Source organism: Natator depressus, chromosome 3 (genome assembly GCF_965152275.1).
Source record: "Natator depressus isolate rNatDep1 chromosome 3, rNatDep2.hap1, whole genome shotgun sequence".
Classification (NCBI taxonomy): Eukaryota; Metazoa; Chordata; order Testudines; family Cheloniidae; genus Natator; species Natator depressus.
The window spans coordinates 149968039-149990152 of record NC_134236.1 but is presented as its reverse complement, the minus strand read 5'-3'; the positions used below and the strand labels follow the sequence as shown (position 1 = coordinate 149990152).

Here is a 22114-nt window from a genome sequence, read left to right as displayed (position 1 = left end):
AAATTGGAATGAGCCATTCCCACTGAGCGCTGCTCCTTCAAAATCCAGCGCCACACTCCTGTGTAGCTCCTCCCTGCACCTTGCACTCCAGGGCCTGCCAAGCCGGCACATGGCCCCAGGGTAGCAGGGTGCCAGAGGAACCGAGACTGCCCCTGGCAGGACACACTATATCACTGTGTTTTCATCACCTGCTTGTCCCAGCTGCTGAATGCCAGCCCTGACAGCCAAAGAATGAGAAAGGGACTGGGAGACGACCCTCCCCGGCTGCAATCAGATGTCCCATTCCTTGGCAGCACTAGAACAAAATCAGTGTCTGGGTTCAGGGCTGGCATGACCTTAGCTCATCCCAGACCCAGCTTTGCCACCAGGAATGCCAGGCTGTAACACTGACAGCATACCTGAGTTCTGGGCTTCCCATCCAATCATGTCACTGAGCCACCTGTGTTTGGGGATGGGCAGGGATTTGGAGCTACTGACACTGACATCCCAGCTACCAGCCCTGCAGGTGGTTGGTCTGGCTAACATGCTTCCCTGCCAGGGATACCTGGTCCTCTCCAGCATCACACACACAGTGGATTCAAAAAGGCCTGCAGTAGTAAGCAGTGTACCCACACCTTCTCCCCTTCGCTGCTAATGCACACAGCTCTACCTGCCCCAGCAACAGAGAAAGCTGTACCCACACTACCTGTAGATGCTGCAGCTATGGAGCTATCCCTCCCCACAGACTCAAGCTCCAGCCTCTTACTCTTCATTTTAAAGAGATACAGTCTCTAGCTGCCATGGTTATGCACAAAATCTTTCAATGCAGCCCCAGTCGCCTGCCTGAGTCTGCACACAGCCTGAAACAAGAGCTCCAAAAGGTTAAGTGATCTCCTGAGTATCCCTGACAGCAGGATTGTCTGGCTATGCAGACTCTCTCCTCAGACCCTACGCTACCAGCACTCCTAGCTATCTTCGAGACACTAATGACTTCCTGAGGAAACTACAACCCATTGGTGATCTTCCAGAAAACACCATCCTGGCCACTATGGATGTAGAAGCCCTCTACACCAACATTCCACACAAAGATGGACTACAAACCATCAGGAACAGCATCCCCGATGATGTCACAGCAAACCTGGTGGCTGGACTTTGTCCTCACCCACAACTATTTCACATTTGGGGACAATATATACCTTCAAGTCAGTGGCACTTCTATGGGTACCCGCATGGCCCCACAGTATGCCAACATTTTTATGGCTGACTTAGAACGACGCCTCCTCAGCTCTTGTCCCCTAATGCTCCTACTCTACTTGCACTACACTGATGACATCTTCATCATCTGGACCCATGGAAAAGAAGCCCTTGGGGAATTCCACCATGATTTCAACAATTTCCATCCCACTATCAACCTCAGCCTGGACCAGTCCACACAAGAGATCCACTTCCTGGACACTACAGCGCTAATAAACGATGGTCACATAAACACCACCTTATACCAGAAACCTACTGACCGCTATATTTACCTACATGCCTCCAGCTTTGATCCAGACCATACCACACGATCCATTGTCTACAGCCAAGCTCTACAATACAACCCCATTTGCTCCAACCTCTCAGACAGAGACAAACACCTACAAGAACTCTATCAAGTGTTCTTACAACTACAATACCCACCTGCTGAAGTGAAGAAACAGATTGACAGAGCCAGAAGAGTACCCAGAAGTCACGTACTACAGGACAGGCCCAACAAAGAAAGTAACAGAATGCCACTATCCGTCACCTTCAGCCCCCAACTAAAACCTCTCCAGTGCATCATCAAGGTTCTACAACCTATCCTGAAGGATGATCCCTCATTCTCACAGATCTTGGGAGACAGGCCAGTCCTCGCTTACAGACAGCCCCCGAACCTGAAGCAAATACTCACCAGCAACCACACACCACACAACAAAAACACTAACCCAGGAACCTATCCTTGCAACAAAGCCCATTGCCAACTCTGTCCACATATCTATTCAAGGGACACCATCATAGGACCTAATCACATCAGCCACACTATCAGAGGCTCCTTCACCTGCACATCTACCAATGTGATATATGCCATCATGTGCCCCTCTGCCATGTACATTGGCCAAACTGGACAGTCTCTATGCAAAAGAATAAATCGACACAAATCAGATGTCAAGAATTATAACATTCAAAAACCAGTCGGAGAACACTTCAACCTCCCTGGACACTCAATTACAGACCTAAAAGTCGCAATTATTCAACAAAAAAACTTCAAAAACAGACTCCAGCAAGAAACTGCAGAACTGGAATTTGCAAACTGGACACCATTAAATTAGGCTTGAATAAAGACTGGGAGTGGATGAGTCACTGCACAAACTAAAAACTATTTCCCCGTGCTAATTTTCCCCCTACTGTTTCTCACACCTTCTTGTCAACTGTTTGAAATGGGCCATCCTGATTATCACTACAAAAGTTTTTTTTTCTCCTGCTGATAATAGCCCACCTTAATCGATTACTCTTGTTAGAGTTGGTATTGCAACCCCCATTTTTTCATGTTCTCTGTGTGTATATATATATATATATATATATATATATACTTCCTACTGTATTTTCCACTGCATGCATCTGATGAAATGGACTTTAGCCCACGAAAGCTTATGCTCAAATAAATTTGTTAGTCTCTAAGGTGCCACAAGTCCTCCTCGTTCTTTCTCCAGTATTTATCTTCTGTCTAAGCAAACAGAGGAAACTGATGCTTAATCCATGTTTTGGGAAGGCAGATTTTACACGTGATACTTCAGAAAATGTTTTCTCTTTAGATCTAAGCAGTTGCTGAGCTGTTGTTAAACATTCCCCAAATGGCTGGAGCGCTCCCCAGCCTTAGCAGCTCCTGACATTTTTACCATCATCTCAGTCATGTTAGCATGCTCCCAAGCAAGAACACTGCATGGAGGCCAATATGTACAGTGCCATGACACCATATCACAAACAGGGAGGAATTAATCTGCAACATCCAATAGTAACTGATCAAATCTTATCGCAAAGGAGAAATGAGGGAAAGCACCCAGCCCTCCCCATATAGCACTCTGAGCAATTTCCCCCTCCTTCAAAAGTCCCCCTCCAAAGAAGACCCTTGCAGTGTAGCCTGAGGTCAGCAGACCTGGCCTATTTTGGACCTGGGGGGGGAAGAGAGTTTCAAAGCCAAGAGGCCCATACAGAGAATACCCTGCCCTCTGTTTCATACCGAGCAGCGCCACTACCTCAATTGCAGCAATATGGCATGGGGAAGACGCAGTCTCTCAGGCAGTTCCTGGGCCATCTGGGGCTTTCCTGGTCTTAAACTCCATCTAGACATCCACAGCATGCATCCTGGAACACTGTTGGCACATGTTCCCGGCAAGATACACCACTGAGTGGGCAACGCGAGCTTCTGCCAGGATTTAAGATGCAGTGTGATGCAACAATCCAATCCTGAGGTGGCAAAGGCATGAATCAAAGTAGCAAAGTCCCCAGGGACAAGCAAAGAACGTGTCCTATCTCCTCCTAGCCGGATACAAATAAGCTATTTAAACAGTAACTGGCAATCTACCCAGGTTGGGAATGCAGTAACACATGGCAGGCAAACGTCCTCACTGTATCTTTTTGTTGCTATCCCCAACCCACCAACGATCTCTGCACTGGGCTGAGCTAGCTGGCACTCAACCAAGCTGCAGTCCAGCAAAGCACTGCCAAAGGGACTTGCCTGCACCAGCTGAGTGGGAAGAGATTAGAACTGTTATAATTATTGGGCTTAAAAAATTACTTTATTTATTTATTTATTTATTTATATATTAAATGTAAAAAGTATGTAAAAGTTTATAAGATGTTACAACGATGTGTAACTCTGTTTGCTTGCTTGGGAATTAACTACAGAAAATAGGTCAAGTAGTTTTTAATGCTAAGTGTTATGAACTAATGCAAGAAAACCAGACAGACAAACTCAATTAGTCTAAACAGAAAAAAGCTGACTAATATGATTTAAGGACTGTTAAAAATAAATTAAATAAACAACAAAAAGACATGACTCCTGAAATCAACAGACTAAAATTAGTGCAGCGAATATGAGGCCGAATTGGTGGATAAAATAGTGAGAGATAAACTACGCCACCCGCTTTTTTCCTTTTGGGTTTTTTTAAAAAGAGACTTAAAAAGACCCAAACATCTTGTCTCCCCACCACATTTTAGCTTATTTTGTTTTGTTTTATTTTATTTTTCCCAGCCCCCAAGACAGAAGAAGCAGATCAGGCTGAAAGCTTTTTTCTTGCGCTTGTTTAAGGAACTTGTTTTTTATTTGAGAGTTAACCTTCAAACAGTTCAAAGGCTAATCAACTCTTTTATCTCTTGTCGCCCTTAAAATCAATACAACAAACCACAGGCCCGGAATCAGGGAGTGGCTTAAGGCCATGCCTAACTTTAAGCACATTGACTTTAATGGATCTACTCACAAAGTTAGACATGGCCACGAAGCTGGTCTGAAGACACTGCAGCCTGGCTCTGCAGGTCGTTATGAAAGCCTGCCAAGCCCTGGACAGAAGGGTCTGTCAGAGGAACAATCCTCCCCCTCCACGCCCCAGGAAAGTGCATGGCCTCGTACACGGGACAAAGGAAGATGGCTCCCTATCCCATCAGTGCGGGGAGTACTGGGCCCTGGTGGAGTGATCCCACAGGGCTTGCTGGGGGAGAGAGTAAACTCCTGGAGTGTTGTGTGCTGGACACAGTTCACAGCAAAGGCTGCAGCAGCGAGGAGACACAGTCTTAAGGCCCTGCTAGCAGCTCCTGCCATCCCGGGTTGGGAACAGCCTTATCTCAATCCCTCAGATAAAGAACAGCTCTGTGCTAAAGACTATCACAGGTGGCTTTCTGGACTGTGCGGAGGGGCCAGCAAGAGGCCCATAGGGAGGGGGCAGGATTCTCTCTCCCTAGCATTTCACTCATTCACTCCCTGGTTGCCAGTCCCTGGCTTGCTGACTTAAAGAACATAAGAATGTCCATTCTGGGTCAGACCAATGGTCCGTCTAGTCCAGTATCCTTCCTGTCTGTGACAGTGGCTGGTGCCAGATGCTTCAGAGGGAATGAACAGAACAGGGCAATTTCAAGTGATCCATCCCCTGTTGTCCAGTCCTAGCATTTAGAGGCTAAGGACACCCAGAGAATGGGGTTGCGCCCCGACCATCCTGGCTAATAGGTCCATCCATTGATGGACCTATCCTCTATGAGCTTATCCAATTCTTTTGAACCCAGTTATAGTTTTGGCCTTCACAACATCCCTTAGCAACGAGTCCCGCAGGCTGTGCATTGTGTGAAGAAATACTTCGTTTTGTTTGTTTTAAACCTGATGCCTATTAATTTCACCTCATGAAACTTTGCAGATCATGAAATGTGCTCATGATTCAGGAAGGCCCAGTCTCACAGCAACCACCTAGCAAATGGTGACAGCTCTGCCCAGTCAGAGAGAAATGCCCCAGCTAGTGCCACTGGGCTGCGCTGTCCCTTTCACTTGGCCCATCCCCTGCCTGGGACCCCCATAGTGGAGGGGGTCCTCCAGAATAGGGCCAGAGCACATTGTCCAGAGGAGTGGGGGTATGTGTGTGTATCTCTGTCCACAGAGGTCTGCAGCTCCAGACCAGGAAATCCTGCATATTTCACCACCACCAAATTCACCACAGCAGCAAACAAGCCAGCTGACAGCAGCAGGACCAGGCACAGCCCAGCTCCTCCTGGTGAGTGGGTAGATACTTCTCATGAACTGCCACATGACCTCTCTGAGCCCCACTGGGCTCTCTCGGGAGCAGCCACTTCTGGGCTAAAGCACCTGATGGATGACAAAGTGTTAAAAGTGAACTGACCGGGGAAATCAAGCTCCCTTCCGTGAGGATCCTGGGTGGCAGCACTAACCTGACTCATCCCAGCCATTGCTGAGCAAACAGGAGGCATTTATGGCCCAATATCTGAACACTTACACTGGCACCGAAACTAGAGGAAGAAAAGGTCTGTTGGTCTCCTGAGTGTCTGAGACAGGCCTTGTGTGCAACAGTTTTGATCTATCATCCTCAGGATTAGGGCCTAGGATGCTCCTGCAGGGTCATTCAGTTTCCTTTTGAGCTGGCCCACCAGTATTGAACAGGGGGCACCAGGACAGCCTGGTCCCTGCTGTGGGACTTTAGCTGGTGTTACGATTTCAGGCGTCTGTATAAGATGCTGGTTTGGTGTGCGTGATCGTGTTGCTGCCCCCAGAGGCCAGATTGAGGGATTATAACAGCCTGCTATTTAGTGCCAGCTAATAGAGTTACTCCCTTTGTTCTTGTGCTTTTGGAGCTCCAGGTATTGGTTTCAATTCCCTATTTCAGCCATGGAGCCCTACCCCTTGTCCCTATGGCAAAGTCAGAGAGGATGGGCAATTATTCAGGTGTGACTGACTACCTGGTCTGGGCTGCCTGAGAACTGAGGCAAAGCACAGAGAGGCAGATGGACTGTAAGAAGACTGGCAGGTAGGCAAGAGCTTTTAGAACACAGTGATGAGTTAGCTAGCAAACCACTGCCCTCTGCTCGTTGGAATCCGAACAACTGAGCTGGGTGCCATAAGCCCTGTACTGCTATGGCAACTCTCCCCCAGCTCCTGTGGCTGGGCCTGTGTCGGTGGAGCATGAGGATCTGAATGCTATCTCCATTGCTGCTGTGAAGTTCTGAGAGGCCACAATGGGCACAGCAGATTGTGGGCACAATGGGCACAGCAGAGACAACTGTGAAATCCCAGGTGGCCAAGGATTTGCTCCAACATCAGATCTTTCCCTGCTGTTTTAAGTCATCTCCAACTCTGATCCACTCAGACAGCAGGAGGGAGCAGCCTCCCTGCTAACCCAGCAATACACCCGGATGGCTCAGCTAAAGGCTCCCTCGGGATGTGGGAAATCAAGCGATACAGGGCTCCATGTACAGCTCACCTTCAGCCACAACAACAGGCAATGGATTTCCCCTTTAAGAAAGCTAGGGAGGGAAAGCTTGCAACCCCATATGCCATGCAGAGAGCAGGAGTTGTCCTGCACTGTTCCCTGACAGGGATCAGGGTAGCACATGAGGCACACGGGAAATGGATTAGTTGGTTTATAGACTTAAATTCCCCTGTGGCTTGATGTACGTAGGTAAGAGGACAAGAAAGTTAAACGGGAGCGTGAATGAGCACAGTGCTAATCACCCATGATATCAGGGGATGGAGGGAGATGGCGAGCAGCATCAGGGAAGGAAGCTGCCCCTTTTGGCCTCTGCTTCACACCTTGGGCGAGTAGAGAAGCAAAATGAACTGGACAAGATCTCCGCAGCACAAAACTACTCACAGCAAGTGAAGTGCTCCAGAGGTCTTGCCCACTTTGCTTTGCTGTTCCACTCACTCGCGCAGCGGAGTATCGGGGAAAGGGGGCAGTACTGGAAATGGTGCAAGTGGGGAATTCGGGAGTTGTGGGTGTAGCTGGTGAGGTTTAGGAGTAGCAGATCGGGCTCTATCTCCCTTGGCAGGAGGCAGTTTCAAGATGCAGGCAACTGGTATAAGTTTTGAAGTCCAGCTGCGTGGGGCCTGCATTGCACTGGGGAGGTGGCAGGGAGCTTTCTTAACGGTTGCTCCCCAACAGGAAAGCTGGGCCTGTAGTGAAAGCCCAGGACTGGGAGTCAGGACACTTGGGTTCTATTGCCAGGTCTGGAAGAAAGCGTTGTCTTAAACTGTAGTGGTTAGAGCACATTACTGGGAGTCAGGCAGGACTCCTGGGTTCTATTCCCAGGCTGCGTCACCTTGGGTGAGCCACCTAACATGTAGTTCTAGTCTGAAAAGTGACTCTCCGCCCATTGCCTCTCTCTACTGCACTCACAGAACCAGCCTGCGGAGCCATCTGAGATAGACAGCCCCAGAGAAAGGACTGGGGCTCCAACAGCCATCCTGAGATGGCTGACTCACTCCTTCAGTTCTCAGCTGATTGTAATGCATAGGTTGTCCCCAGGGCAGCATCACTTGAGCAGCACACAGCAACCCACTGAGCAACAGACTGCCCCTCTGGGCTGCGTGTCTGGGAAACCAGGAGAAGTTTAAAGCATCACACAAGGATGCATGTGGCTGAGTGTTGAGCATCAGGCCCATCCGGTTCCTTGGAGAGGTGGCTTCAGACGGGGCTCAAGGCATACTCCTGTGCCCAGAACAGGAGTTGGCATCCTCACTGGGGAAGACAGCTTGCTGTTCTGGTTCCAGAGCAGTCCCTTGGCAGGATTTGTATTCGACTGGGTAGAAGGACAAGGACTGTGCCCACTGGCAGGGGTTGGATGGGCTTGCACTGGAACTGAGCCAGCAGAAGGGGGTTACTTGCTGTTTAATACCGAACAATGTCCCTAGAACCCTGGTTTATTCCACACTGAGAGCCCCACCCTCACAATCCATTGCGGCTGGGAATCAGCTCAGGGTCCCTCCAACAACCCATGCTGACAGCTGCCCTGGAAGACGAATTGCTTCACAATGCAGAGGGCTGGTGCCCCAGCATTAATATTAGCACTACAGGTTTCAGAGTAGCAGCCATGTTAGTCTGTATCCATAAAAAGAAAAGGAGTACTTGTGGCACCTTAGAGACTAACACATTTATTTGAGCATAAGCATAACATGCATCCGATGAAGTGAGTTGTAGTTCACAAAAGCTTATGCTCTAATAAATTTGTTAGCCTCTAAGGTGCCACAAGTACTCCTTTTTTTTTTTTTTTATTAGCACTACAGTAAATCCTGGCCCTGCATTTTGTTCCTGTCAGTCACTTGGGTGAGGTTTGCTGCCATCCACCTGTGTGCAGTGCTAGGCGACAGACCTGCTTGCTTTGATCACTACCTCCCCTCTCCCTCCCTCCTGTTTGTTACGCCCACTTGTTATAGCAGGGATCAGTTCTCCTGAATATCTGTGCCGCACAACAGAGCACACACTACAAAGGGGATGTGGCAATAATAATGCATTGCTTCCTACAGTACCTTCTGGATGAGGGTCTCAGCAAGCTTTACAAACAATGAATTCAGCCTCACAATCCACCCTGCTGGAGGGCCCCAGGAATCTCATTTTGCAGAGGGGGAAACTGAGGCACAGACATAGGTAGTGACTTACCCACAGTCACACAGCAAGTCTGGGACAGAACCCAGGAGTCCTGGTTCCCAGCCTCTGCTCTAACCACACTGACAAAACACATTCTTGTACTTCTGAAGACAAACTCTTCACTGCTGGACAAATGCCCAGCTCACCCTCTCTCCCTCCCAGTTAGCTCCCTGCTCCAGCTTCTCAGACTGCCTCACACCTTGCTTTGCTGCCTCTCTTTCCCCAGAAGAATGCCTAACTCCTGGCACCACCCCATCCCTGAATGCAACCTATCACAGACTGTGGACATGCTGCTCCCTCCTGGCCTGGAGGCAGCTCTGGGCAGTAGGATGGGAGGGAGAGAGGACTGTAATGGAACTGGACACCGCACTGAAGGGACAGCTGCTGCATGAGCTGCCAGCAAGCTGTGCGTCCCTTTAACGGGATTGCAGACTAAAGCTGTGACCTTGAGAGCCCAGAGCATGGTGCGCACAGGCAGTACCTGCACCTTCCTCCTGCCCCTGACACACACACGGGCACCCTGCAGAGGGCCAGACTCAGCCATTCAGAACTGAGCCTAGCTACAGGCTCAGGATTTGCTGCCTAAGCCCGACCCTGCCCAGGAGTTCAGAGCAACAGAGAAAGTCCAGTGGTGGAGGGGCACCCCTCCCGAGCAGTTACAAAGATGTTGATGTATAAGCTGAATCTGAGCACGTGTGGGACGTCAAAGGAAAAGTGAGCCATTAGGTAGGGTCTGAAGGGGGGCTGGCACGGGGAGGTCAGTCCATGCATAGCTGGGATCATGCACAAAGGTGGGAGAGAGAGGAGAAGGGGCAAGGACATAAAGAATGAGACTCGAGATGCAGGCGAGGGCAGAGCCGCATAAGGTGGCAGGGCAGCAGGGATGGTGCAGTCTGAAGGCTGGTCCACAAACAGATTTTGTACTGCTATAGGGGCATAGCTAAATCAGTGCAATGCCTTAGTATGGATGCAGTTATAGCCCCATAAAGGTGCTTATTGCAGTATTGTTCCTCTGTCTGTCATCAGGCCCTTGACAGGGTGGAACCGTGTCCTGGCGAGGGGGCTGCACAGCTCGGACGATATGTTTCTAAACCAACAGTTATAATAGGATACAGCCAGTGTGTAGATAAGCCACGCGTGGGGGGGCAGGGTGGTGATTGGGAATGAACCGCTTGGGGCTACACAGGAATCTGGGGGGCAGGGGTGGGCAGAGCAGAGGGAGAGGTGGTGACTGACAGGGCAGGAGGCCGGGCAGGGAACCTAGCGGAGCCGCCAAGCCCGGCTGGCCCGGAGCAGCCCCAGCCCAGGGAGGGACTCGGAATGCCGCGCGAGGGGCTGGGAGCACAGTCGGCGCGCGCAGGGCTACACAGGGCAACTTCCGACACGTGGGCAGAGCCGGCGACCTGTCCCCGCAGCAGGGAGGCGGGAAGCTGCGGCAAGCCCTGGCGGGCGAGCGGGGAACTCCGCTCTTGAACCTGCAACCTGAAAAGGAGGACTTGTGGCACCTTGGAGACTAACCAATTTATTTGAGCATGAGCTTTCCTGAGCTACAGCTCACTTCATCGGATGCATCCTGTGGAAACTTTCCACAGGATGCATCCGATGAAGTGAGCTGTAGCTCACGAAAGCTTATGCTCAAATAAATTGGTTAGTCTCTAAGGTGCCACAAGTCCTCCTTTTCTTTTTGCGAATACAGACTAACACGGCTGCTACTCTGAAACCGGTCTGCAACCTGTAGCTCCCCCTTCCCCTCCCCCGGCGCCTGGGACTCCGCCCAGCGCGAGAGCTGGGCCGCGCCAGCCCCGGGGCACAGTGGCGGCGGGTGCTTACATGTCTCCCGGGGCCGCAGCGGTAGCTGGTTCCTTCTCCCGCCGCCTCTCGCTGACAACTCTCGGGGGAGGCTTAGCGGTCCCTGGCTCGCGGCTTCCCGGGCTGCGGAGCGCTCCCCGGGTCCTAGTGCTCGCCTTCTCCCAAAGGCTGAGTGCGAGGGGGTGCTGGGGCACTCTCCAAACAGGCCACTGCCCCTCACCTCTGACCTGCAGCCCCCCCGCTATCCCAGCCCTGGGCTCCCCACACACAGCTCTGCTAGTGCTCCTCGCGCCTGACCTGCAGCCCCCCTGCTATCCCAGCCCTGGGCTCCCCACACACAGCTCTGCTAGTGCTCCTCGCGCCTGACCTGCAGCCCCCCTGCTATCCCAGCCCTGGGCTCCCCACACACAGCTCCGCCAGTGCTCCTTGCTCCTGACCCGCAGCAGAACAGTGGTTCTGGCCCTCGGTGTGTTAGAGGGGTGAGGGGCCTGAGAACTGTTTCCCCCTTTGTCTGGCCCTTCCCCCAGTCTTGATAGCTACCTGACTGAACCCAGCCTTGAGTCCTCAGCAAGAGTGTCTGCCCCTAGTTCTCTCCCTCTGCAGCCCCTCATCCCGGAGAAGAGGACTAAGGCATCCCACACACCAACGCTCCCTGACCATGAGGGGACACCCCAGCCGCTCAGATCCCTTCCACATTTGCCACCATTTCCTTGGTTCCCAAGGCCAGGGTGTCTAGGGCTGGACTCAGATCCTTCTCCAGGCAATGCTGTGAACCTCCCTCTGCAGGATCTCCCTCCTGGCAGGAACCGATTGAGGTGCTGCTTCTGAGAGCTTCCTGGGGCACAGCAAGCCAGCCCTGTGAGTGACAGATGGAGGCTCCCTACCCCAGAGCAGGGGGCAGTAGTGGGCATCCCTGTGGGGCAGTAGTTTGCCCTGAGAGACAGGGGACACCCTGGGACAGGGACCAGAACAGCAGCTCCATGTAACCGGTTCTGCTTCTGCCTCCTCCCCAGGGGCCCTTTCACTTCCTCATGTGGTGTAGGCCAGCCCAGCATATTAGCCTTTCTACAGACATTGGGGCAGGAGGGTTCAGAGCTTTGCTCAGCTCCAGGTCCTGGCTCAGTGGGGGAAGGTGCAGACCCAGAGGGGACAGGCCAGCCCTGTGGAGCTTACAGCAGGGTCCCTGAGCTAGTGCCTCTGTCTCCAGGATCACCCCACACCAGAACAGCCAAGTTACCGTTATGAAAGCACAATCTGCGTTCCCAGAGCTGGGCTCCCAGGACCCCTCATCCCCCCACATTCCAGTGCTCCAGCCCTGCAGGGTCAGGGCTCCCCATCACCCTCATTCCTCACCCCACGGCCTTGTGCATCTGGGTCCCACACGCTCTCCAGCCCGTTACCTCAAGGATCCAGCTGTCTCTGGGGTTTACACTGCCACCTCCTCCTCTCTGCCGCTCTTGGCCGAGAAGTCCCAGTGCATGTCTAGCACCCACAGGAACGAAGCGCTTCTTAACCCCAAAGCTGAGCCAAACCCTTCCACAGACTGCACAGCAGGTGCAGATTTAAGAGCCATGCCGCCGGCTGGGACTGGCTCAGCACAGCCCCCCCCCCGGCGCAGCCGGTGGACGCTGCCTGCAGCAGCAGTTTGCGAAAGGAAGCAGCTTCAGCCCACAGAAACTGCAGGGGAGGTTTGTCAGTAGAATGTGACCTGCCTGGGAGTCCAGGGCTAAATGCCAGAACCGATAAAGAAGGGGGCTGTGGAGTTTCATGGGCTGCAAACGGGCAGGGCCTTGAGTTTAGGGTTCTTCCCAAAGAGGACCCCTCAAGCAACACAGTACCAGGCAGGCGCATGGGCTTCAGTGCAGAGCTGGAGGGGAGAGCGCCCCCTACTGAGACACCTACACTGCTGCCTGCAGCACTGCACCCCTTCACAGGCTGGGGCATTGGAGTCAGTACTGGCTGTGACTGGACAGCACCCCTACTGTCACCCACACCTCTCTCTTCAGCACCCTGGCTTTTCCTGCTGGCTCTCATCCCAGTACAAGGCCTGACCCTGTCTGTTACGCTGGCGATTTGGCAATGAGGACGCTTGTCCCACCAATGACTGGACTGAGACCCACCAGCCCCCCTCACACAAGCCCTGAGCAGCCATGGAATGACGCTGGGCCATTGCTGACCAGCTGCTCTTTGAGTAGGGGGTGGCCAGGTCCCTGAGCCCATCATCACAGCCAGCTTCTTCCAGCCCCTGCCAGGGCTTGCCCCCTCCCCAGTCCCGAGAGCACGAGGCTCCTGCCGTGGGGCAAGAGGCTGCCTCTCTCGCCTGCTCCCATCAAGGAAGCATGGATGCTGTGTTTACTTTGGCGAGAGTAAAAAAAAGAGGAGTACATGTGGCACCTTAGAGACTAACAATTTATTTGGGCATAAGCTTTTTTCATGTTCTCTGTGTATATATATATCTTCCTACTGTATTTTCCACCGCATGCATCCGATGAAGTGGGTTTTAGCCCATGAAAGCTTATGCCCAAATAAATGTGTTAGTCTCTAAGGTGCCACAAGTATTCCCTGGTTTTTTTGCTGATACAGACTAAAACCACCACCACTCTGAAACCTGTCACCATGTTTGGCGAGAGTGAAAGCAGGTGATTGAGTTGGCCCAGCACCCAGGAGGTGGAGGCAATAGGAGCGGGGCAGGGAAGCTAAGAGAAAGAACCTTTCCTGGGCTGGAAAGGGGGAAGATATTGGGAACATCCCTGCATAGGTGCCAGGCTGAAAGCCCTGAAGACTGACTCCCACTGTGTGCACAGACAGGTACAGCCTGGCCAGCAGCAGGATCAGCATCCCCTCACATGCCAGCCAGTGTGCCACAGACCTTCCCCTGGGGGAGAGGGGAGCTCAGCCTCCATGGCCCCGCCGGCCCCTGACCTCATGGCCGTGGCTCCCAACAAGGTAGCCAATCAGTGTCAGTTCTGCCTGTGATTTTGTGCTGTGGCCCTGGGAAGTGGACCAAGACCTGCCCATTTCACTCCACAGATATCAGCTGGGACTGAGCAAAGATTAGAATGGAACTCGCTAACCGCATTCTGGTGCCAGGGGACCCCACCCGTACCTTATTTGCTCGGCCCCGGGGCCCTGAGGTCAGCCCCAGGGGCCGCGCCAGCTCACACATTAGAAGTTGCAATTCGTTTAGAAGTTCCTTTTGGAAATGGGAAAAAACCCAGATGCTCCAGTCTGACAGGCCCCGCCCCCCCATCCTGCTGGGACTTGCTGTAGTACCATGCACCAGTAGAGCCCAGCCCTGCAGTAAGAAAGGGGCTAGCTAATGGCCAGGGTGCTGCAGAGACGTGGGCAAAGGGAAGGATGGCAGCTGTGAAGCTGGCAGGAGCAGCCCCTTACCCTGAACTCGACACACTTGCTTGGTGCCCACGGCCTTCCCTGTGATCCTAGAGCATCCCTGCCTTTTAAACCCAATCCTAGCATCTCAAATCCAGCAGGGAAGAGAGGCACATGTGTGTGGGGGTGGTTGGGGAGACAGCCCCGCTGGTGTGATATGGCTCACCTTTCCCCTGGGGTTGAGCACAGTCCCCAACTCCATCCAGTGCTTGATACCCTCCCACTCTGAATGGCAGCCCAGGGAGCCCACTGGCTCCCCTTGTGCCCAGCCCTTGTGGTTGGTTAGGATCAACCAGAGGCAAGTGCAGCCCAGTGCAGTTGCTGCAAAGCATCTGGGGTCTCAGTGGACAGAGTAATGAACCTGCCCCCTACACCAACCATGTGAACTGGGGCATGGCCCTGTGTAAATCCCACCTGAGCAGTGGGTGAAAAACAGGCGCTACTTCTGGACTGAGCTCCCCTGGGAGGGATGTCCGGGCTGGCCTGACCCACAGCTCCTTCTCCAGGCAGGTCTCCTTGGGGAGGGGGTGGCAGGGGCAGGCAGAGGAAAGCTCACCAGCTTAGCACTCAGTGGTGTGGAATCACCTCCAGGCTGTGTCCCCAGGGAGGGAAGTGAGGTTTCCTGTAGACCCTGCTCTAGTTGGAGTCAGCTGGGCAGCTCGGGGCTGGGCTATGAGCTACCACGGACAAGGAACGCTCCGGAGCAAGGCTTCCCAGAGAGACTCCCAGCTCCCCCTGTAATTTTGGCATTCCAAGGAGCCCCTCGCCAACCCAGAGCAGCGCAGACTAGCCCCCTTCTCCTTTGAACCCAGCACAGCTCCCCCTAGCAAGCACTGGTTCCTAGAGCACACCTGGAGGATCTGAGGAAGGCCCCCTGGCATGGGACTCAGGAGAACCGCAGCCCAAGTGAGCCTCCTCCTAACACTGGCCCTGCTAGAAAGGGGAGGAAGAAACAGCAAGATAGTTTGGTTTGTTTGGTTTTAATAACAATAATCCCTTTTCCCTGCCCTGGACAGCATGTGCCCCGGGGTGTCTGGGGAACCAGCTGCCCGACACCCCTCCCCGCCACAGGGCTCCATCAGCTCCACTGGCACACAGAGACCAGGCCCTGCAAGCTCAGCGAGAGGGCTCTGATAGATACAGCAATGCACTCCCCTTCTGCTCCTTGTCTGCCAGAGCAGCCTGGCCCCTGGCATCTGCTTCCTTTAGGGGTGGGTGGGTGAGGGGCAGCCCCTGGGCTGGCATGGCCCTGCACAGCAGTCTCTCTCCCCCGCAGTACTCCCATCAGCCCTGGGGAGAGAGGGAGCCCTGTGGACAGGTGCTGGGCGGAGAGGTCCTGCTAGGATGGCACACGAGTGGGAGCTAACAGGCTTGCGTGGAGGAAGCAACGGCAGTCTCAAGCCCTCTTGCAACCTGCATCCCCCCCATCCAATCGGCTCATTCTTTCTTCCCAAAGAACTTCTTAAAGACGGATTTGTTCTTGTGGCGAGAGAGGGCGCCTTCCCGTGGGCTCCCAGGCCTGGCCACAAAGGAGTGACAGCGAGCCCTGGGCATGGCCACCGCCTGCTCCCCAATGTACAGCGTGATGGAGTAGCTGTTCCCAGCCTCCAGGGGCTCCTTGGGCACCGACACCGGCGTGATCTTCTGGTAAGTGGCTGAAAGAGATGGAGCATTGGGCAGGCTGCAGCTTCCCATGGAAACACCACCACCACTGAACTATCAGGGGCCCTGGGATATGGGGCCTTTCCCCACCAGGCCCCAGCTCCTGTATGGCCCCTGGTCAGAGGGATGGTCTGGCTTGCCGGGCGGGGGGTGTCATAACCCAATTCCCTCTCAGGAAGTACGAGAGCTTTGACTAGCAGGGCCCCAGCTCCAATCTGGTCCCATATATGGGGGACTGTCTGGATAAGGGGCATTGGGGAATGGGATACAAATACAGGGACTTCCTATTCACTTTATTTTGGGAGTAACCTCCCCAGGTACCCAGAGAAGAGACCCATCTCTATTGCAGATGTGTCGCTGTGAGGAGAAGGGTGTTGGTGCCATCACATGGTGGCCTTTGGCAATGAAATTCAGACCTTGAAAAGGAAAGCCTGAACTTCCTGGGGAAAGGACACGTTAGGGGTGGGGGGGAAAGTCTGCGGTTCAGCTGAAAGCCAGTGAAGCTGTGCTTAGTCCAGAGGTGGGCAAACTATGGCCTGCGGGCCACATCTGGCCCACGGGACCCTCCTGCCTGGCCCCTGAGCTCCTGGCCCGGGAGGCTAGTCCCCAGCCCCTCCCCTGCTGTTCCCCCTCCCCTGCAGCCTCAGCTCACTGCGCAGCCCCTGGGCAGTGGGCCTGCGAGCTCTTGCCGGACAGCACAGCTGCAGAGCCACGGCCTAACCCGGGGCTCTGTGCTGCGCGGTGGGGCGGCTGCCTGTCCTGGTGCTCTGGGCGGCACGGCTGTAGCGCCGCCAGCCTCTGGTGCTCCAGGCAGCGCGGTAAGGGGGCAAGGAGCAGGGGGGGTTGGATAGAGGGCAGGGGAGTTCGGGGGGGGTGGTCAGGGGGCAGGGGTGTGGATGGGGGCGGGGCGGTCAGAGGACGGTGAACAGGGGGGTTGAATGGGGGCATGGGTCCTGGGTGGCAGTCAGGAAGGCGAGGGGGGCTTGGATGGGGTGGCGGGGGGCAGTCAGGGGCAGGAGTTCCGGGGGCGGGCAGGGGACAGGGAGGGGTGGATGGGGCAGGAGTCCCGGGGGGACTGTGAGGGTGTGAGAAGCGGGGGCGGGGGGGGGGGGGTCGGGCCACGCCTGGCTGTTTGAGGAGGCACAGCCTCCCCTAACCAGCCCTCCATACAATTTAGGAAACCAGATGTGGCCCTCAGGCCAAAAAGTTTGCCTGCCCCTGGCTTAGTCCCACAAGTCCAGACAGAGGCCAACCTGGGAAGCTCATCCTCTTTACAGCTTGAATGGCTCTTCTAAAACCTGCATATAACTGATACACTCTCCATCCCCATCCTCATCCCCAAGTGGGTTCAACCAAGCATGACTCACAACCCCAACCCTTGCAGATCGGCTCTGTGATGGGAGCACAAAGAAACTTGGATCTCAGCCCCCTTCCCACCACCTCTGACTAGCAAACCACTTATATGTAGCAGCCTGCCACAGCCAGCCAATAAGAAGCCAGAAGCCTGCTAAGGCCCGTCAATCACCACCATTCTCTACCACCATTTATGCCAGGATCTCCAAGTTCTTTACAAGCACAGCTCCACTGGAAGCGGGGGTCAGGGTTACAGAGGGGGAGACTGAGGTGCAGTTTCCTCTCTGGACAAAGGGCCAGAGCCAGGAACAGAGCTTCAGCCCATGGGCTCTCAGTCCCCTGCTCCTGCCACTAACCCAGTCTCCCTGTGCTGCATACCTGAGGTGAATGAGTGGGACCTCCTCTTGTGTGTCACCAGCGCATCCTCCTCCTCCTGGTAGCTGTTATCCTGGGACTTTGGAGACCCAGCAGGCAACCACTGCCTCTGCCCTGTCGTGTGGCTGACGGCTCTGTGATTATCTCCTAATGCAGAAAGGGGAAACACAAGGAAAGGAGCTTATATATGTCAGACAGACAGAGAAGGGCTTCTAAGCGCAGATTGCTCTAGCTCAAACTCAGCATGTTACAATGGTGCTGTGGTTACCCTGGTGCAGCCTGGTAAAATGCAAGGTGACAACAGGATGCCACTGCGCCAGCCCCAAAGAGCCTGGGGACAGCCTGCAGGGGAGGATTAGCCTACCAAACCCAGGATGGTGATGGGAGCAGAAGATGGGACCTTTTGCCTCTGGAAATCAGTAGTGACCCAGCCTCATTCCATGGCTGGATTGTGCAAGGGGAGCTGGTGGGTTTCGCTCCAGCCACTGGTGGGACAAGCGTCCTCATCACAAAATCACCAGCTCAACAGACAGGGTGAGGCCTGGCACTTGGCGGAGAGACCCACGTTAAAATCAGGGTGTTGCAAGGAGGGAGGGAGGGGACTCAGTAGGGGGCGCTCTCTCCTCTTGAGTAGCAGTGACCCAGCACAAAGATAGGGGGTGCTGTGCTGTGCTGCAGGGAGAGGATCAGTACTGAGCCCAATGCTCTGAAGGGGGCTGTGCTGCAGGGAGGTGTTGTGTGTAACTCAGCAGGGGGTGCTCTCTCCTCTGTCCTCAGTGCCCACAGCACAGATGAGGTGGCTTGGCCAGGGCACTCTGCACAGGAGGTGGGATGGGGGTGAGGTGCGGGGAGGTTAACCCAGGTGTCCTGCCCAAACTCCAGCGTGGGGGAGTCCATGGTGCCTCTCCAGCTGGAGGGAGGATTCCAAGGGCATTAGTGTCTCCCACTCAGCTTGGTTCCTTCCCACCACACAAGGGCTGATGTCACTCGTATGCGCTTCGTACCAGCCCTGAGACCGTGCAGGAAGGCCCTGCTGGCGGAAGGATTCAGGACACGATGCTGGAACCTGCAGCTCGGGCGGGGTTATTATGGAGCCACCTAACCAGATGTGAGCGGAGTAGTGTGAGGAGCACTGCTCTGCTACAGGGAGCAAGGGACACTGAGCTGGGCACCTGAGGAGAGGCCCCAACAGGCTGGGGCGCTGGGAAGTCACCACACCCACCCACCTGCTTGTGAGGCTGCTGAATCCAGTGGGTCCTCCTGTGTCCCATAAGGCAGCTGCAGCCTGGCACTGGACCTGGGCAGCAATGTGATCTCTTGGTTCTTGGCTGTAACAGGCTGATGATGTCCCAGGAGGTGGGAAGAGCTGGAGCTTCCGGGCCCAGAGATCTTGCTGGGTCTGTGTACGAAAGGGAGTGGCAGAGAGACAGATTTACAGAGCTGGTCTCACCTGCAAAGAGGGCCTGCTCACCTCAGGCAATCTGACCCACAGACAATTCAAACCAGCGTGGGCAGGACCCCTACCCGGGAGCTCTGAGTAGGGGAGGCATCTAATGCAGGCCTCAGCCTGGCTCACCTGAAGCTTCTTCAAGGCCAAGGAAGCTGGGTAACACAGCATGCTAATGGGGTTGGGAGGTGATACTAAACTGGGAAGAGCTGCAAACCCCAGTGAAGATGGGGCAATATCCAAAGGGACATGGAGAGGTTAGAAACATAGGTAGGTAATGGAAGGAGATTTGGCCTGGTCAGTGCAGCTAATTCATTGGGTCAGCACAGTCCCCTTCTGCTACGCTGCAGAGCCCTGGAATGAGTGGCTCTGAATGCCAAGCGTTAGCCACCATCTGCTCACTAATTGGACGGGGCTTCCCAGCACTCACCCCATAGCAGAACTGGTCCCTTCAGCAGGCTGCGTGACTGCCTGGAAATAATCCACTTCAGGGAAACCTGTGGGCAAAGAAAATATCTATTGATAATGTGGAAAAGAGCCAGCAACGAGAGACCTGAAATCCACAGATGGTAGGGCCTATCTCACGCCATACTGGGCTGAACCACCTGGGGCCAAGGCCAGAGAGGTGCTGAGAGTCACAGGTGCTCGGCATGGCTCAGGGTTTGCCTTTCTGTGCTCAGTGTCAGGTCAACAGCAGAGGTTCCCATCTAGGGGAATGGGTTACGGAGGCTGCCTTGGGCAGCCCCAGACAGCCTGGCACCTGGGATGGGTGAGGGCAGTGCCTGTCTGCAAGCTGTCACCTTATATTGAAATGTTTCCAGTTAATATAGAGTTATTAAAGATAAGGGTGCAATAAAACCCAACTTAGTTTTTGAGCCTTTAGGTCGGTTACAGAAAACGTATTTAGTAGAGGACCACTAGGAGACACTTAGAACGATGAAACTAAACTTTATTCAAAAGCAAAATGCGTCGCTAAGCAAACAGGGATGTGATTACTATTTACACAGTACCACAATTCTACTTGCACACAAAGATGAAATAGTGTATCAACGAGTGAATGGACCACTGACGACAGAGTGACGTCCAAACTGATAATCCTGGAACCTAACAGGACCCTTTGGACGTTAATTGGAGCTCCTCCCAAATTAACAAAACAACTCCTTTTATCATCTGTTATCATACTACCTAACATTAAACTGCCCCTTACCATAATTATATTTCCTCCTCCCCCTTATTGGCTCTTTACATTACACATTATTTAAATGAACATCTGACCCAACATCCTTCCCATACGATCAATACAGACAGAATTGGGAAAAAAAAACATTCACAATTCTCAATTATTCATTAAAAACCCTGCTTGAAGCAGTTATAACCAAAACCTAATGGCACCATAACCCAGCTTATGTCCTTGCTAACTGCAATATTCTTACTGTCTCCAACTTATCTCTAACTTCCTCACACTAACAACCTCCATTTCCCAGACTCCTCTACACTTCGGCTAACTTTAAGCCAAAGTCTAATTTGTACATAACATAGGCTACAGACCCCAAGCATGTTTTCTCACAGAGGGACAGTAATCGGTGTGTGGTGGGTCTGACAGGTCTGGGTGTGAGGAGCAACCCAGCTGCATGTACAAAGGGCTTGTCTACAAGGGGTAGTAATGCACTCTATGGGGTTATGATTTCGAAAGCATGCTGACATCTTGCACATTAATTGGTTCACGTAGACCCTGCTGGTGTGCTTTAACACAGTGTTGTTTGAAACAGTACTACATTAAAGCCCACTCGGAAACCTTTGCTGTACACCAGCAGAGTCTACACAGAGCAATTCATGCACAACACTTCGGTGTGCTTTAGAAATCACACAGCCTTACAGCACATTCCCACACAGAGCCCTTCCCTGCTGCACATGGGGGCATTTTGATGCTATTTTTCTGTCCATGTTCACAACATGAAGGGGCACTAGAATGAAAATGAACTAGGGAAGCGGGTCCTGGCTCAGTGTCCGCAAACTAACTAGCCCAAACCCTTCTCCACAGCTCAGGCACCAGGACAATAATGTTTGGCTGTTTACATAACTCCTCTCTTCCCCAGGAGCCCAGCAAGATGCCCAAACTCCAGACACTCAGCACCGTGGAAATGCAGCCACCTCTCAGGTGAAGGGCAGAACCAGGCACACAAACCACTCCACCACAGGGAGAGGCAGCAAAGAGAAAATTTGGCGAGCACATGGGCAAAATCCAGTGTGCCCAGGAATTCTGAGTGTCCCTGCAGAGCAGAAGGGAGTGTAGGCTCTAAGGCCTGGTCTGAGAGATTCAGATACAGTAACCTGCATGGGACTCTCACTGCATAGAGAGCAGCACCTGAAGTTGGAGCCTATGGCTCCAAGGAATCTGGGAAGTTCCCCTGTAACGAAGTGGGACTGTTAATGTTTTCTCTGAATATTGTGGGGGTGCCTCAGTTTCCCCTATGCAGTTCTTAAGTATCTAGGTGGTGGGATAAGGGTGTATGATCGTTGCAGAGCCCTAGAGGGCAGGTGTGTGCAGGGGTCTGGACACAGAGAATGACCAACACCCTGTTTCCTCGCAACTGATGGCGTGGCCCTTCCCCCCTGCAAGGTGAGAGCTAAAGGGTTGGAGAACAAAGGAATCAGGTGACCTCCTGGCCTGGGAAAGGGACAAAGCCCAGAGAAGGAGGGGCTGGAAGATGAGTCAGTTGAGGGCTAGCTGGGGAAGATGAGTGAAGTGCAGACTTGGTTGTCTGGCTCACTGCCCCCTAAAATGGACCCGGCTGAGGGGTCCTGTTCTCTGTACCTACAAGCTCTGTTTTAGACCATGTTCCTGTCATCTAATAAACCTTCTGTTTTACTGGCTGGCTGAGAGTCACGTCCTACTGCGGAGTTGGGGTGCAGGACCCTCTGGCTTCCTCAGAAGCCCCGCCTGCCC

The 22114-nt window shown here is 53.4% G+C and overlaps 2 protein-coding genes across 5 annotated transcripts in view; both read right to left on the bottom strand.

Annotated features, from left to right (window-relative positions):
- The window catches only part of SLC29A1 (solute carrier family 29 member 1 (Augustine blood group)), a 62652-nt gene extending 50090 nt beyond the window's left edge, over positions 1 to 12562 (bottom strand). The window contains exon 1 of one of the 2 annotated variants that reach the window (XM_074949077.1): positions 12341 to 12562. The gene's annotated coding sequence lies outside the window, so the exon portion shown is untranslated. Of the gene's footprint in view, positions 1 to 10961; positions 11025 to 12340 lie in introns of those variants that run through there. The other variant, XM_074949076.1, reaches the window with a different exon arrangement.
- A 2759-nt stretch (positions 12563 to 15321) lies between these two features.
- Positions 15322 to 22114, bottom strand: part of LOC141985184 (uncharacterized) — a 44359-nt gene continuing 37566 nt past the window's right edge. For all 3 annotated transcript variants that reach the window (XM_074949067.1, XM_074949068.1, XM_074949069.1), the window contains 4 exons: positions 19598 to 19664; positions 18947 to 19119; positions 17724 to 17867; positions 15322 to 15985 (listed from right to left, as the gene is read on the bottom strand). In XM_074949067.1, coding sequence (XP_074805168.1) covers positions 15768 to 15985; positions 17724 to 17867; positions 18947 to 19119; positions 19598 to 19664 — 602 coding nt within the window. In that variant the 3' untranslated portion in view covers positions 15322 to 15767. The remainder of the gene's footprint in view (positions 15986 to 17723; positions 17868 to 18946; positions 19120 to 19597; positions 19665 to 22114) is intronic.